The sequence below is a fragment of the Vombatus ursinus genome, unplaced genomic scaffold, assembly GCF_900497805.2.
Source record: "Vombatus ursinus unplaced genomic scaffold, bare-nosed wombat genome assembly UNPS02014945.1, whole genome shotgun sequence".
In the NCBI taxonomy this organism is placed as follows: domain Eukaryota; kingdom Metazoa; phylum Chordata; class Mammalia; order Diprotodontia; family Vombatidae; genus Vombatus; species Vombatus ursinus.
Window position 1 is genome coordinate 23167834 of NW_020954723.1, and position 17328 is coordinate 23185161.

The 17328-nt window shown below is 41.8% G+C and overlaps 1 protein-coding gene across 1 annotated transcript in view; it reads right to left on the reverse strand.

Annotated features, from left to right (window-relative positions):
- Positions 1–17328, reverse strand: part of JDP2 (Jun dimerization protein 2) — a 68515-nt gene that overhangs the window by 8466 nt on the left and 42721 nt on the right. Inside the window, exon 3 of the mRNA XM_027844624.1 lies at positions 5606–5710. Within this exon, the coding sequence (XP_027700425.1) occupies positions 5606–5710 (105 nt within the window). The remainder of the gene's footprint in view (positions 1–5605; positions 5711–17328) is intronic.

The window sequence follows — 17328 nt, forward strand, 5'->3', positions numbered from 1 at the left end:
AGAGAGAGAGAGAGAGAGAGAGAGAGAGAGAGAGAGAGAGAGAGAGATCTATAGATACTTATAGATCTATATCTATCTTTCTCTAATTTTTTTTACCAGGGGCAGGGAAGGGATGCAGCACATTTCAGAGATAAGTATTGTACAAGGTAGGGTGTGATTGGGGCAAAAGAGAGACACAGACAAAATGCTGTAGGGATTTGGGAGAAGAGAACGCTTTCAGCTGGAAAGGGAACCAAGAAGGCTTCACAGTGGAGAAAGCAACTGAGCTGAGCCATGAGGGGTAAGTGAATGGGGCAAGTCATACAAATAAGGATATTGAAAAGTAGAGATGAGGAAGGGAATGTATTCTAAGGATGGGGGAATGGCCCATCCTAATAATGTCTAGAGGCAGAGATGGCATGTAGAATTTGGGGAAGGTTTATACCCCAATATAGGGCAACTAGGTGGTGCAGCGGATACAGTGTCAGGCCTGGAGCCAAGAAAGCTTGTCTTTGTGAGTTCAAATCTGACCCTAGACACTCGCTAGCTGGGTGAACCTGGGCAAGTCACTTCACCCTGTTTGCCTCAGTTTCTTCATCTATAAAGTGAGATGGAAAAGGAAATGACAAACCACTCCAGCATCTTTGTCAAGAAAACCCCAAAGGGGGTCGCAAAGAACTGGACATGACTGAAAAACAACTGAACAACAACATAGTCCAATTTGGCCAAAATGTAAAGGAAATAATGAGAACTAAGGGTAAGATAACAGGAGACAGCCAGACTGTGGGAACTAAAAAGCCTAAGGTATGTATAGTGTGATGAAGGGAAAGTGATGAATTCAAGAAATGCTGTAGAGGAAGAACCAACCAGCTTGACTGGGTATGCGACTGGTTGATTGGGTACAGGAGGTGAGACAAAGGAAAGAATCACAGAATCAAAGTACGGTGTCATTTCTGGGTAATAGGAAGGATGAAAAGCGGACCCACCAACCAAATAGGGAAGCCGGAATCAGGGTGGAAGCCTTTGAGGAAAGATGATGAGCTTGCTTTTGGACGTACTGAGTTTGAGGTGCTGGTCAAACACCCAGGCAGAGATATCAGTGAAAGAACAAATATTTAATAAAGTACATTTAATATTGCCAGGGCATTGGAGAAACAAAAACAATCTCTGCTCAGATGGAGTTTACATTCTAGTGGGGGACATCTTTCCGGAAGACATGGATACGGGGATTAGATTAGCTGACTGAAGAGTCCCTCCCCTACTGAGATGCTATGATTCTGTGAAGCCATTCTCTACCTCTCAGAGTTCTGAGGGTCAAATGAAACAATCTTTGTCAAGCACTTAGCACCATGCCTGACCCATGCTGGGCACTTGATAAATGCTTGTTTCCTTCCTGTTAACCTGTAGAACATGCCCTCAGAAACTTAGAAAAAGAAAAAGCATTGCAAACCCCCCAAAGGAAAAATACCTACTTTTGACTGTTATGCAGTCTGTGTAGGGGGAATATAGTATAACGGATTAGAGTTCAGATCTTACCCGTGACCCTACAAGTCATGTCCCCCAGAGGACCTATGATGAAGCGTGTTACCTGTCTCCTGATAGAGAGGTGATGGACACAAAGTCCAGAAAGAGACATATATTTCTGGACATGGTTGTTGTCTGGATTTCTTTTGCTCAGCTATGCTTATTTTTTTTTTTACAAAGGTTTTCGTTCTTTCTTTTGTTTTTCAATTAAGCAATGGTGATGCCAAAAATAAGATGGTTACTGAAATATTTTTAAATGCACAGAAGAGAACAGAAGGAAATTTGGAAGGGAGCACAGATAAGCAGAACAGTTTTGAAGGTAATACATAGAATTTATCACATACTTAAAAAAACACAAATGGAATGAAATGGAGATTCACATGCTCATAGAGAATCCTCTTTTTGTATTCTGCTGTGTGCTTAGAAATGTTTTTGTCATTTCAGTTCAGAATAAAAAATATTTTATATAAAACAAACAAATATTTATTAAGGCAAATTACATATATGGCACTGGGGAAATCCAAAGGCAGATAACAAAAATAGTACTTGCCCTATAATTTCTACAAACAAGAATTTACTATGATCCCCTCATCAATCAACCATTAAACATTTTTTAAGATCTTACTATGTGCTGGGCTCTGTGCTAAGTGCTGGGGATACAAAAAGAGGTAAAACACAGTGCCTGCCCTCAAGCAGCTCACAATCTAATGAGGCAGTCACTAGACAAGTCCCTTAACCTCAATGCCTCAGACAAGTTCCTAAGAAGGATTATAGAAGGTAGGATTTGTGTTGATGGAGGGAGCTCCCAAAGCAGGACTTCTCATGCAGAAGAAATCACAGCTCTTTTCTATAATTGCATATTCATTCCAGTCAAGGCATTAGAAATTTAAATCAAGCGAAATTATTTCCAAAGGAGACATCAAATCTATCTTGTGGGCAAGAGAATAGGCAACAGTCTGCAAGGTCCTCAAGAAAGTCAGTGATCCCAGCGTTAGAAAAGGTGACTGAGGGGCAGCTAGGTGACACAGTGGATAGCAGGGCTTCTCAAATTTTTTTCCACTTCTGACCCCCTTTTCCATTCTATTTTCCTGTTTCATGGCCTGAGGGCATGCACAGTGCAAGGTGCACATGTTTTGTGTTCAGAACCAACACTGCAGTGAAGTTACATGATGCAACATGGGCAAATGCCACCAGAAACACCTTGGATTCATTACGTGTTTGATTTTTAATTAATTTTTGGTCTTTGCCCATTCAGAAACCCACAGTTTAAGAAGAGCTCATAGAGCTCTGGGCTGGGAATCAGGAAGACTCATCTTCATGAGTTCAAGTCCAATCTCAGACACTTACTAGCTCAGACACTTAACCCTGATTTCCTCCAAAAAAAAAAAAGAAAGAAAGAAAAAAAGAAAAGAAAAAATGACTGAAGTAAATGGGGTAAGGGAGGGGAAGAGAGTCTAGATCTGGAATATTATAAGTTGGTTTACTAGTTAAATGGCAGGTACAAGAGCTAGCCCAAGGAAGTCATCCCTTTAAGGTCAAGTTGGAATCCCTCAGCATGCAAATTTGAACACTGGTCCTAATTCACACATTCATCCCACATAATCTGCCACTGAAGGCACTTAAACTCAACATATTCAAATCTGAGCATTACACTTCTCTCTAAGCTTATCAAGGTGACACAGTGGAAAGAATATTGAACTTGGAATCAGGAAGATCTGAATTCAAAATCCTGCCCCAGACTTTATTGACTATGTGACTCTAAGGCAAGTCACTTAATGTCTCCTAACCTATACATTTCCTCATCTGTAAAATGAGGATAATCATAGCACCTGCCTCCCAGGGTGGGGTATGAGGGCTAAAGAAGATAACACATCTCAAGCACCTTACAAACTTTAAAGCAGTATATGAGTGTGCCCACCTCCACCCATCCCTCATGTTTATAGCCTTGTATCTTTGACTCCTCTTCCTCCTTTACCTCTCAGATTGTCTCTGGCATCTGTCCTCTCTTCCTCACTCCCCCTGACACTCACTTTCCTGTTGCAAGAGTCATCTAACGAGTTTTTCAGCCTCCACTCTCTCTCCTCTTCCAATCCATCCTTTATACAACTGTCAGAGCAATCTTTCTTTCCTTTTTTTTTTTTGCTTAGGCAGTTGGGGTTAAGTGACTTGCCCAGGGTCACACAGCTAGTAAGTGTCAAGTGTTTGGTCTGAGGCCGGATTTGAACTCAGGTCCTCCTGACTTCAGGGCCAGTGCTCTACCCACTGCACCACCTAGCTGCCCCAAGAGCAATCTTTCTTATATAGATATCTGGTCAGGTCACTTCACAGCTCAGAAGTCTTCAGTTACTCCCTATTCCCTTCTAAATAAAGTTCCAACTCCTTAACTTGGCATTCAAGGCCAGTCTCCAGCTGACAACACTTTATCTCCTATTACTTGTCATGCAGTCTCTTCCTTCCTCCCTTCCTTTCTGTCTTCCTTTCTTTCTTCCTTCCTTCCTTTTTCTCTTCCTTTCTCTTTTTCTTTCTCTTTTTGTCTCTTTCTTCCTTCCTTCCTTTCCTTCTCTTTTCCTTCCTTTCTCTTTTTCTTTCTATCTCTTTCTTTCTCTCTCTTTCTTTCTTTCTTCCTTTCTTTCTGGCAGTCAGTGTTAAGTGACTTGCCAGTCAGCTAGTACATCCAGTGGACAACTAGTAGGCCTCTGAAGCCAGATTTAAATTCAGGTCCTCCTGACTCCAGGGTCAGTGCTCTAGCCACTGCACCACCTCACTGCCCCCATGCAATCTATTTCAACCAAACTGGAGTGCTCTCCAACTCTGAATCTATTCCACACTCTCATACCTCCATGTATATGCTCACATTATTCCTTTTGTCCAGAATGCCCTCTTCCCCTATTCAATTACTACTACCCTTTAAGACCCAACTCCAATGAAACTTCCTTCAGAAAGCCTTCCCGGGTCCACCAAATGATAACAATCCTCCCCTACAGACCTTACTGCACTCTCTTTGTAACTCTGATGCATGCATGTGCACTGTATATTGTGAAGCAGCTATCTACAGTGAATAGAGGACCAACATTGGACTCAAAAGACCTGGGTTCAAGTCCTGACTCAGACACACAGAAGTCACATGAACACGGGCAAGTCAGGCAACTCTCTAAGACTGCATTGATGAAGCAAGTTTCTATAGTAGGAATTCTCTACATCAATGAAATTCCAAGTTTGGACTCCCCCAAAATTGTATCTATGTTGGTATGGGCCAGTTAGGTGGCACAATGGATACAGTGCTGGGCCTAGAGTCAGGAAGATCTTAGTTCAAATCCAGCCTCAGGCACTTACTAGCTGTATGACCCTGGGCAAGTTGTTTAACCATGTTTGCCTAAGTTTCCTCATCTGTAAAATGAGCTAGAAAAGGAAATGGCAAACCCCTCCAGTATCTTTACCAAGAAAACCCCAAATGGGGTCACGATGAGTCAGACACTATTGAAACAACTGAACAATAAATAGACTGTTAGCACCCTTTAAAATTTCCTTCTTGAGCAAAGCTCTACTGACCCCACCCTAGATACCCCTCTGGAAGCTATGATCTTGACCTTATTACCTGGAGTTCAACAACCACAAACATGGATAGTATTAACCTCTAAGCCAACCACTCAAAGTAGCATGTGCCAATCAGCCCAGGCACTGAAGAAAAACATTCATTCATTCATTCATTCAACAAATATTTATTAAGCACTTACTGCACAAGATGGTCTGGGCTAGTTTCTGGGAGAGATACAAAGATAACAACAGACTTGGGCCATGACTTTAAGGAACAGTGAGTTTATAATAAATGAAATTACTTCTACTTTTCTTTCTTTTCCAATGGCCTTCCACGGGGATCCATGGCTATGGGGATTATTTCAGTCCTCTTGCAATAGGAAGGTGGGAAATGGGAAACGAGGAGCAAGTGAGGGTATGGATCAGAAGGGGACAAGGTAGCTTTAGTAGATATAAGTAGGTATTGCCCTGGTTTTGCCCATATTTGGACATTTCTGCCAGTCTGGAGATCTGCCTATTTGCTCTCAAGGAGAAGAGCGCCCCATTCTGACTAGCCTACTACACTCACCCTTTGCAGAAACTCTGTCCTCTCTTTCTTTTTGTTCCGGCATCGAGCTGCTGCTACTTTGTTCTTCTCCCGGCGCCTTTTCCTCCGCTCCTCTTCCTCATCTAGCTGTTAAGAGCAAACATAAGAGTTGAGAAAATGCACCTCTATCCCTCTCTTGCACGGGTGGAGGACTATGGGTGTGGAATATGACATATACTGTCAGACAAAGCTGATGCACTCATATGCGTGAGCACACATACACTCATACACACAAGCAATGCACTTCAAATTAGAGAGGAAACAGCTAGGGGAAAAATTCTTTGCCGCAAGTTTCTCTGATAAAGGTCTCATAGCTAAGATACATAAGGAATTGGTTCAAATTTATAAGAACAAAAACCATTCAGTACATAAATAGTCAAAGGTTACAAACAAAAAGTTTTCTAAGGAAGAAATCCTAGAACCAAGAAATTCAAGACTCATATGAAAAAACGCTCCAAATGACCAATAATTAGGGAAATGCGAATGAAAATAACTCAGAGGTTCCACTTCACACCTATCATATTGGCAAAGATGTCAATAAAGTAAAATGACAAACGTTGGAGAGGCTTCAGGAAAATAGGCACATAATAAATTATTGATGGGTGGAGCTATGAGTCCCGCTGTTCTGAAAACCAATTTGGAACAAAGCTGATAAACTGTGTATGTACCTTTCCACTCAGAAATAGAAATGCTAGCTCTCTGCACTGAAGCGATCAAAGAAAGAGGAAAAGGATTCATACATACTAAAATATTTATGGCAGCTTTTTTTCACATGGCACAGAACTGGAAACAAATAGGATCACCATTCATTGGAGAAGGGCTGAACAAATTATAGTGTATGGATACATTAGAATATGATAATGATAGCTAGTATTTATACAGTACTCTAAGGTTTACAAGTTCTTTATACATGTTATCTCTTTTGATTCTCATGACAACTCTGTAAGGGAGGTGTCATTATCATCCCTATCTTACAGACAAGGAAACTGAGGCTGAGAAAAGCCAACTGACTTGCCCAGAATCACATAGCTAGTAATGTGTCTGAGGCCAAATTTGAACTCATATCTCCCTAACTACAAGCCTAGCAGCCCATCCACTACGATACATTATTGTTCTGGAAGAAATGGTGCAAGGGACAGTTTCAAAGAAACCTGTGAAGACTTGTATGAACTGAAGAGTGAAATGAGTGAGCCAGGAGGACAATTTGCACAATAATAACGTCATAAAGGAAAACAACTCTAAAAGAATTAAGAACTCTGATCAATGCAGTGACTGACAATGATTCCAGAGGACTGATGATGAAGATGGGACCCATCTCCTGCCAGAGAGGTGATGAAATTACACCTCTGTTTTGGACATAGCCAATGTGGGAATTTGTCTTGTTTGACTATGCATATTTGTTACAAGGGTTTTGTTTTTCTCTTCAATATTGAAGAGAAACCTGAGAGAGAGCTAGAGGTAGGATTGCTCACAAAGAAAGGAAATGAAAACAAACAAAAGAAGTGCATTGAAGCATTTTATTTTTAATGCACAGAAAAGAGCAGCAGGACGGCCAGAAGGAATCACAAGTAAGCAGGACAGCTTTGAAAGTTATATAGGGTTAATCACAGGATTATAAATGTAAAGTTAGAAGGGACCTTATAGGCCATATTGAATGTATTATATACTTAAAAAGAAAAGCAAGCTGTAGATATCAAAGATGTACAGTTAAATTTTCAATCTTTTTCTCTTCTATTATGTGTATAGAAATGCTCATTTTATTTGTTTTTTGTTAAGGACAGAAGTGTGATGTATTTCTTGTACTAGATGAACGAGGATTTTTTTTTTCTCTTTGTAAATCTTTGTTATAAGGTATGACTTGCAAGGGAAGGGAAGGTGACAGGAAATTTTTGGAAAGGAGGATGGTGTAAAAACAAAAGACATCAACAAAAATAAAATATTTTTGAAAAGCACAAACAGCCACAAGTCAGACTAGAGAACCAGACAGGTCCACTGGGTCGCAACATGACACCTGCCTCCCCAAGACTGCTGCTGAGACTGAGCCTTATCTACACCTAGCAGACATCTCTAACAAACCAGTGTACGAGATGTGCCTTAGGCTGCCAGACCAAATGACCCTGGGTCTGAGAAGAAGGAAAGCCCTCCATGTCAAGTCTAAGTCTCCAACAAAGCCAATGGGGACCAAGCTTCGAAGGCTCATCTCACAAGGCAGAAGGGACAGCAACTGCAGCTTAGGTATTACCTAAGGTAATTAGGTATTACCATCTGTCCGTAAAAAGGGTGGTAACCCAATAGGAGACGAAGCCAAGTTTTCTGCTGTCATCCTAACCCAACCCAAGCCCTCAGGGCAGATTTTCCAGGTCACCAATTTTCAGATGCTTCCTAAAGAAAGGCTCCTTTTGGCATGGGCTCAAATTTCACAACTCCTCTTTAAATTTGCCTCTCCCATCATGCCTCCTGTGAGTGCTGCCTTAACTTGACCATGTTTCCAGAATCTCATTTTTCATCCTGTTTGGTGTACACAAACACCTCTCAGATCCTGCTCCTTTTCCCTCTGAATGTCCCCCTTCAGTCCCCTTCCCTTCCCCCAGTCTTCTCCCCCATTTTTCATTCTTCTCCCTAACTCTTTCCTCCATAGTTGGTACCTACCTCCCCTGGAGTTCTATGTTAGAGGATCCTGATCCCTTCAGGCTCCCTAAACCACATTTTAGGAAATAAATTTGTTCAAAAAGCTTCAGTGGCTCCCATAGCCTGTAGGATAAAATATAAATTCCTCTGTTTGACATTTAAAGCCTTTTACAATCTGGCTCCAATTTACTTTTCCAGGCTCGTTGTACATTATTCCTTCACACTTCAGGTTTCAGCCAAACTGATCTACTTGATCTTCATACACCACATTCCATCACCATGCCCTCAACAATGGCCATTCCCCAAGCCAGGAATGCACTCCGTCCTTACCTCCACCTCTGTTCCCTTCAAAATTCAGCTCAAGCACAACCTCTTACATGCCACCTCCAAAACTCTTCCCGGTGATAGAGCCTTCCTCCCTCCCCAATTACACTGTATATATTGTGTATTTACCTATGAAAGCTAAAATCCCTGAGGGGAGGAATTGTTTCATTTTTGTCTTTCATCCATGGCACTTAGCACAGTGCCAGGCACGTGGTAGATGTTTAGTGTATATTAAATTAAAATAGAGCCCCAGCTTTAGGGAGATTAGCCTTGTTCCCTATCACCAAAGGAGTTTTTTTTAATCTTTTCATGAAGATGGGGTTCTGCAGTGAAGAATTTTAGAATCCATAATGCATGGAGGTGGTGCACTGGGCAGAGAGCCAGGCCTGGAGTGAGGAACTGACTCCTCTTCCTGAGTTCAAATCGGCTTCAGACACTTAGTGGATGTGTGACCCTAGGCAAATCACTTAACCTTGTTTGCCTCAGTTTCCTCATCTGTAAAATGAGCTGGAGAAGGAAATGGCAGACCCCTAGCTGTGTGACCCTGGACAGGTCACTTAACCCTGTTTGCCTCAGTTTCCTCACCTGTAAAATGAGCTGGAGAAGGAAATGGCGAACCATTCCAATATCTTTGCCAAGAAAACCCCAAATGGGGTCACAAAGAGTCAGACAGGACTGACTGAACGGAACTGAACCACAACAAAAGGGAAAAAAAGATTGTCACTATCAAGATTGTCTCTAAACTCTCCCAACCTACTGCTCTTAACTTGAACTCAGTATCATACCTAAAAGTGGCCAACTGGCTGCCAACAAAAATTATTGCTAAAGAATACAGCATGTCTTGCTAGCCTTGGGACACGGTAGGGTCAAAGGTTGCTTGAGAAGTTGCCAAATCCCTACAGGCTTGCCAACTCTCTCACCTTTGGAGCCAGGAATGTGACTCCAGCAGCCCCAGGCCTGGACTGAGCGAGTGCCCAGTTGAACAGGATTCCGGCCAGGAAAATGAATGACTCCAGTCACCCAGAAACACAAGCATCTTCTGAGAGGCCCAGGGCTGAGGACCCAGGCTCATAATACAGAACTCACAGCAGGTCTCAAGTCCAATGGATTCTTCCTCTTGTACTGGATACCTCCTAGGCAAAGCCTGGAGAATCCTGTTCTATCCTCACTCCACCTCAGGAGGATGACCGGAGAGAAAGACAACTTGTCATCCCCTCTGAGCCTTTGGCCTCCCAAGAAATTAACTCTCAAGTTGCAATGTCTCAGCTGTCCCCTAAACCAGGAGAGGGAGAGTGGAGGGTAAGAAGGAGCTGTGATGAAATCTTCCCTACTTAACCTCAGCCAGGGTAAGGCTGAGGTAATACCGATAGGGAGAGGAAAGGGAAGGAACTAGAGGAAGTAGCTGCCAGCGGTGCAATCATACTCATGGTCAAAGAGGTTTGCCCACAAACTGCCAAGATGGTGTGCAACCAGGGTTCACTTGCTGCGTGGACATTTAAAACTTTGAACCTCCTCCCTCTCACACCATGCCACCCCACCCCACCCTTTCAGGGACTATAGTGATCAAGTCATGTTTCCCCATCTCCTGTTATTTACAAAAGCTAATCCTTTCCACTAGGCTATAGAACCTATGAGGGCCACATCCTGGCCAATAGTCATGATGAAATAGCTGCTGTCACACTCTTCAATGAACTTCATACTCTCTCGGGTACGTCTCTAAGACTGTAAGTTGTAGATCTGTTGGTGGAGGGAATTTCCTCACCCTGGGATATTCAATAACAATGAAATCACAGGTCCAGACTCAAATATTAATTTTTATCATCATCATCATCATCAATCAATCAATCAAAAGTATTTATGTTATACGGTTCTTTCCCCACCATTTGTCAGGAATTGACCGTCTTCTCTCTCACCTTTCCCTACTTCGATGAGGTAGTCTCACTTATCTTTTACCTAACCCCAGGTCACCTAAGCTTGGTTATGGGTTCCTACCTTCACAAGAATCATGGGAAAGCACCTGAGCAGCAGTAAGGCATTAGAAAATGCCTTTTTTTTTTTTTGAGACTGGTGATGCTTATACCTGTTGCTCAAATTTCCTGCTTGGTCTTTCATCTTTTTATTTCCCAGTCTCCTCGCCTAGATCTCTGATCCTTAAGTCCTGTCTATCCACTAAGACTCTGGTCCTACTATTTTCTGGCTTTGACCTTTGATGCCAGTATATAACTCTACTCCGTACTACCACTGGCCCCAGAGTAACAGCTTCCAGGCTCATTCTGAAAGGCAGGGTGACGAAGACAGCGGGAAGACGTGGACATGGGCTCGAAGCCTCTCTCTACTCCTGTGTAATCCTGAGGAATTCCTCTCTTCCCTCTAAATCTCAGTTTTCCCAATTGTAAAATGAAGTGGTCAGACTATATTTAATTCAATTCAGCAAACATTTACTAATCAAACACAAAATGAGATAGTCTTTACCTTCAACTCGCTTACATTCTACTGGGGAAGGAGGGAGAATAGATGACCTCTAAGGGTCATTTCATGGTGTCAGCCTCAATTAACTCCCACATCTACCCCTTATTTGCCCCTCGTCTCAATTTGATTTTCTTGGTCCCATCTCCTCACTTAATGCTCAATTTATTATCTTCAGTCTAACATTAACACCGCCAAATAAATGCACAAAGTCCCCAAACCCTCAGTCATTTTCCCCCCATATACACTCCATGTATCATGTCCCAATGTCTCACAATAGTTATGATTAGCTTTAGCCTAAACCTCACTTACAGCTAATTCAGTTGTCTTGTCCTCATAAGAAATGGAAACTAGGGGACAGCGTACCGCCACCAGTTTTATCCTTGAAGACTAAGTCAGCCTTCTTCTCTCCTCCATGCCAACTAACGCTAGTTGCTTTTTAAAAAATTATTTATTAATATTTTATTTTCCCCCCAATTACACCTAGTTCCTTTTAACTATTCATTGTATGGTCTCTTTACAAGTTTCTAATCATTTAGATTTCTCTCCTTTGGACTCTCTTTAGTACCTTCATTTATCATTAAAGTTGCAGAAATCTCTCTTCCTTAACCATTCTTTTTTTTTTTTTTTTTTGGTGAGGGCAATTGGGATTAAGTGACTTGCCCAGAGTCACACAGCTAGTGAGTGTTATGTGTCTGAGGTCGGATTTGAACTCAGATCCTCCTGACCCTGGGGCTGGTGCTCTATCCACTGCACCATCTAGCTGCCCCTTCCTTAACCATTCTTTAAAGTCTTTCGTCTGTGTGGAGGTGAAAAGTGACCCATTAGAATGTGAGTTCCTGGATGGCAGGGACTGCTTTTATCTTTCTTCTTTGTAAACCTAGAGCTTAGTACAGTGCCTGGCATAGAGTAAAAGCTTAATTTAAAATGCCTGTGGACTTGACCGTTTGCTTCTAAATCACATTTCAATCAGCTGGCCAGCTCTACATATCCACTCCAACAAAAATCTAAAAATCACACCAGGCCTAGTAATGATCAAGAAATCCAACAAGAAACTACAGAAAACAACTTCTTCCACCACAGAACTGCACAAAAAAGTCAACAAGATGCCTGTGGACAACGTGAAAGAGAGCCACAGAAAAACTAGCACGGGCAAACAAGACCTTAAGCCTTTCATCAAGACCAGAGTTGAGCTGTTACATGTGCCACTTGCAAGGCTCTGTATTCAGGGGGAAGAAAGAGCAAAGGAATCCTCTGAGAATGTCCTGGGATAGTTGGAAACCCATACCGGGGACCTTTGAACCAATAAGGAGCACCCAGGCTAAGATCCTTAATGACTCTGTCCTTGAATGCCATAAAGATGCCTGAAAATCTAGCACTCTAAACTTCAAAGATAAAGTGAGGCCTAACTCCACACTAATGTGTAGGTTGGTATAGGAAACTAGGTGGCCCAGGTTGAGACCAATATGGACCAACCACCCCATCCAAAAGGCAGCAGAAGATGGAGCCTGGTCCTAGCACAAATTCCCAGTCCAGGAACTAAGGCTAGAGAGAAGAGTACACACTAGAAGCTACAGACCACTATAAAGAATTACAAGAGATCAGATGTACCAAAAAATCCAACCTGGAAGAAAAAAACATTCCATAACAACTACAAGTAGACTCAAAGGAAAAAATGGGATTTTCCATGAGAATGAGAAATGAAACAAGGGATTAAAAAAAATTAAAGTTCAAGTGTACAGAAGTGGAAGGAAAACAAATAAATTAGAACAGAAAGTGGTAAATCTTCCCAAAGTAACAGAGTTCTTGAAAATTAGAATGGAAAAACATAAATCCACATTTCCACGAGAAGCAAAAAATATTAGAACAAAATCAATAGATTGACGAGGCAGAAGAAGATATAAATTCTATGTTATCAAAAATAAATGACCTGGAAAACAGGTCAAAGAGAGATAATTTAAGAATCAATGAGGTCTCTGAAAAGTATGACTTAAAAAAAAATCCTAGACACTATATTTCAAGAAATCATAAATAAAAATTGCCCAGTTCTATTAGAACCTGAGGGCAAAGTGAAAAGAGAAAGGATTTGCCAAGCATCTCCTGAAAGAAGTCCCAAGAACAACTTAGGAATGTCATAGCCAAAATCCAGAGCTTCCACATCAAAGAAAGATGCTACAAACTGTAAAAGAATTCTAAGGAACCATACATAGTCAGACTCTCACAAGACCTGGCAACTTGTACGATAAGTGAGGAGATCTTAAAACAGGATGTTCCAAAATGAAAACAGATAAAAGCATACAACCAAGAATAACTTACCCTACAACACTGAGTATAACCATAAAGGTCGAAAAAGTGGATCTTTAATGGAATGGAGGACTTGGAAGAATGTCTGATGAAAAGACTAGAGGTGAGTAGAAACTGTGAAATGCAAACACAAGACTTGAGAGAGGGGCTGATACTCCAATGGGGGAGAAGAAGCAAGTGTCCCTTGAGAAATTTAATGTCCTCAAAAAGTATTTAGGGATTTGAGGTTCTACATCAGAGTACCACCCCACCCCAGCCCTTGCTTTTCAGCTCACTCTTATGTGTTGTCTTTCTCCATTAGAGTGTAACCTCCTTGAGGACAAGGACTGTCTTTCTTTTGTCTTCTATTTGTAATCCTAAGTGCCAGCGCAGTATCTGTTACATAGCAAGCACTTAATAAATGCTCATTGAAATAATACCAATAATAGTGATGATAGCTAGCATTTATATGATGCTTACTATGTGCCAGGCCCTGTGCTAAGTGCCGTATAATTATTATCTCCTCTGATTCTCACAATGACCATGGGAGGTAGGTGCTATTATTATCTTGGTTTTACAGATGAGGAAACTGAGGCAAACAGAGGTTAAGTGACTTGCTCAGGGTAACACAGCTAGTAAGTGTCTTGACAGGAGATTAGTTGACTTGATTTAACTTTAGAAAAACAGAGGACCTGGGTGACAGTGCATTAGTTCTACTTGGAGGGTTTTAAGAAAGGAAAGAAAAGAGTCTTTTAGTGGACTTACTGGTATGCTTCTCCTCCTCCCCCCATGATTATAAGTTGACAGTAATTAGTTATCCAGACTTAATCAGCTTCTTTTTTTTTAAAAAAAATTATTTAATATTATTTTATTTTTTTCTACTTGCATGTAAAAAATTTTCAATATTCATTTTTTGAAAGATTCTGAATTCCAAATTTTACTCCCTCTTTCCCCTCCCAAGCTGGCAAGCAATCTTTAATCAGTTTCTAATAAGCGATATCTACTAAGGTAGCATAGTGACAGTAGTAGGTATGAAACACCCACCCACCAAATTCTGTGATGCACACATACAATACATACAGAGTGGGGACTCAAGCTTAGAGACATTGACAAGGGGGTAACTCAGAGCTTCGGGGTGCTGCAAGTACTTGTGATGTTCCCCTTAGGCAGGAGACAGTTTTTCTGCTGGACTTCTTACAGAATTCAAAAGCCACTTTCCTGCAATGTGTCTATTTTGTCCTCAACTCTTCCAGGACCAGGATGGTAATAGTACACCCCCAAATCCTTCACCCTCTGAAATTCACAAAGTCCTCTTCTAACCAAGAGGGGAGGAGTAGGAGACTGAGACTAAGGTCAAGGCCATGGCTCTTCTTCTCTCCCCTCCCCCTACAAATGATTCCTTCCTTGGGGCTTGGCTAGAAACTCTGACCACTAAGCTAGACCACTAAGCTACAAGACATTTAAATCCTGGAATTCCAAACTGGATTGCTATTTTACCGAGGACCCACAGGGCATAATCAACTTTTCTCAGCCAATACTAACACACTTTTGGTGCAAGACACTGCCTTTTATCCAATAGCTTTCAAAGTCTTCTAAACTGATTAATTGATACACTTAGCCTAAAGTCTATAACTGATTGATAGATTCAATAAAGATGTCTAGGCCTCATTCACAACTAGCTTATAGATTGACTGATTGATTTTATCACTTGACCTTTATCCAGGCAGTAGCATCTGGTTACTTTAAGTAGGGTGGAGTAATAGATTGACACACATGAAGTTCCACCCCACCCCCATTCTTACATATACAATAACAACACTGAAAAATCTTTTTGAAAGACACAGGAACTGGGATGAAAGCAACAACAAACCACTTCATTAGAGGACCTGTGATAAAACATGTCAGCCACTTCTTGACAGGGAGATGATAGACGCAAGTTGTGGAAGAGATAATACAGTTTTGGACATGCCCATTGTATGAATTTGCCTTGCTTGACTATGCTTACTGGCTGCAAGGTGGCTACTATTTGGGGTGGAGGGAGCATTGACAGTGGTGTGAAAAAAGGAAAAAAAAAGAAAAAAGGAGGGTCATTGAAGAAAAATGAATTTACAGACAAGCAGGCCAGTTTTGAAAATAATGGGCTGAGTCTTTACACTTGTCAAATACTTGTACATATATATTATATATATTAAACATAAATATATATAAATATACATATTAAAGCAAACAGTAAGGAGCAAAGAGGTGGGGGTTCATTTAAAATTCTTATTTTGTCTTTTACTTTGTACATGGAAGCACTTTTTCAGCATTTCAGTTCAAGATTAAAAATGTTTTAAACTAAAAAAATCCCATTTCCATCACACACTTGACAGTTTTCTAAAATCTCAGCCTAAAAATGGGCTGTTGTATTTACCACGCTTACAATTCTTCATACATCTACAGCACGGAGAATCAGAGCATTTAAAGGAGGAAAATAAAAGGGAGAAGGAGAAGTGAGAGGCAAAAAAGAAGGCCACTTGAAACTCAATACCTTTGAGACGTGCCACAGATCAGACTAACTAACCAACCAGTTTCCTAGCCAGTCAGTCAGTCAATAAACATTTATTAAGCACTGACTATGTGGATGGGACTGTGCTAAATGCTGAGAATTAAAAAAAAAGAAAGAAAAGGGAAAGGAAAAGGGGTGGAGAAGGGAGGAGAGGAGAGACATAAAGAAAGAAGGCAGAGCCCAAAGGAAGCTGGGTTGGGGAGAATAGGAGACGGTGCTTGAAAGATTGTGTCCAGAGTAGCGAAGTAGGTGGGAAACGAAGAGTGGCTGGCCAGGAGCCCCTTTAAATGGAGGTTCAGGAGGAGCTCTCCAACTCTACCCTCTCCAATCAGAAGGAGGAGCCCCAGGAGCAGGGGCACTGATGAGGTATGGGTTCCAGGGTTGAAGCAATCTTACAGGATGATGAATGAAGAGGTTCCTTGGGGCATAGATGGATGATGTCAAGCAGAAAGCAGTAGAGTGAAAGGCGGCTCTCCTAAATCTTTACTCTCCAGGGCCCACAAGCCCAAATTCCAAAGGAAACCCCTGATTTTCAAGATTTTTCCTTATCAGATCATATTTGCCTCTGGGTTATATTCCGTGTCTTTCAGTAAGGCACAGGTGTCCAATACAAGGGTGATGATACCAGTATCAGAGAAGTACACAACCATAGAATCTCAGGCCTCGGGGGCCATTTGTCCAGCTCACACTTGAATGAGAATCCCTCTAAAACATCCCTGAGGTGTAACCAGTCAGCCATCGGTTGGAGGTTGAAGGCTTCCAGTAATGAGATCTTTGCCACAACCAGGCTTCCAGAGCCTTCATCACACACACAACAAGAATGTTCTGAAGATATATACAGAAAGCTCCAAGTTTGATAAACCAAGGTCCAGATGCTGGAAATTACACAAGAGGCCACCAAGGGACTGTGACAGGCAAAAATAGACAGAGGTGGGGAGCTCAGTTTGAAATATATCACTGTCTTGTCTATAGAGGATTGGGACAGAGGCACAAAGAGCTTTAACCCTTTTAGGCTGGAAGGAGTTCATCTCCAGAGGATGAGCTGACTCAATCCCTGGCCTTTGTGTCTTTAGCAGCTAAACATACCCAGGGGTCTGAAAAATAGCAGGAGCAGCACAAAGCTGCAGCACTGTCTGCAAGCATGAAGGCCAATGAGATCAGGGAGGGAAGGGAGATGGGGGAGGGGGGGAGGGAGGGGGGGAGAGAGAGAGAGAAAGAGAGAGAGAGAGAGAGAGGAAGAGAGAGGGAGAGGGGGAGGGAGAGGGGGAGAGACAGGGAGAGAGAGAGAGAGAGACAGCGACAGAGAGAGAGAGATAGAGAGAGAGAGAGATAGAGAGAAAGAGAGAGAGAGACAGAGAGAGAGAGAGAAGGAGGAAGAGAGGGAGAGAGACAGACAGAGAGAGAGAGAGGGAGAGAGGAAGAGGGAGAGAGAGAGAGAGGGAGAGAGAGAGAGAGA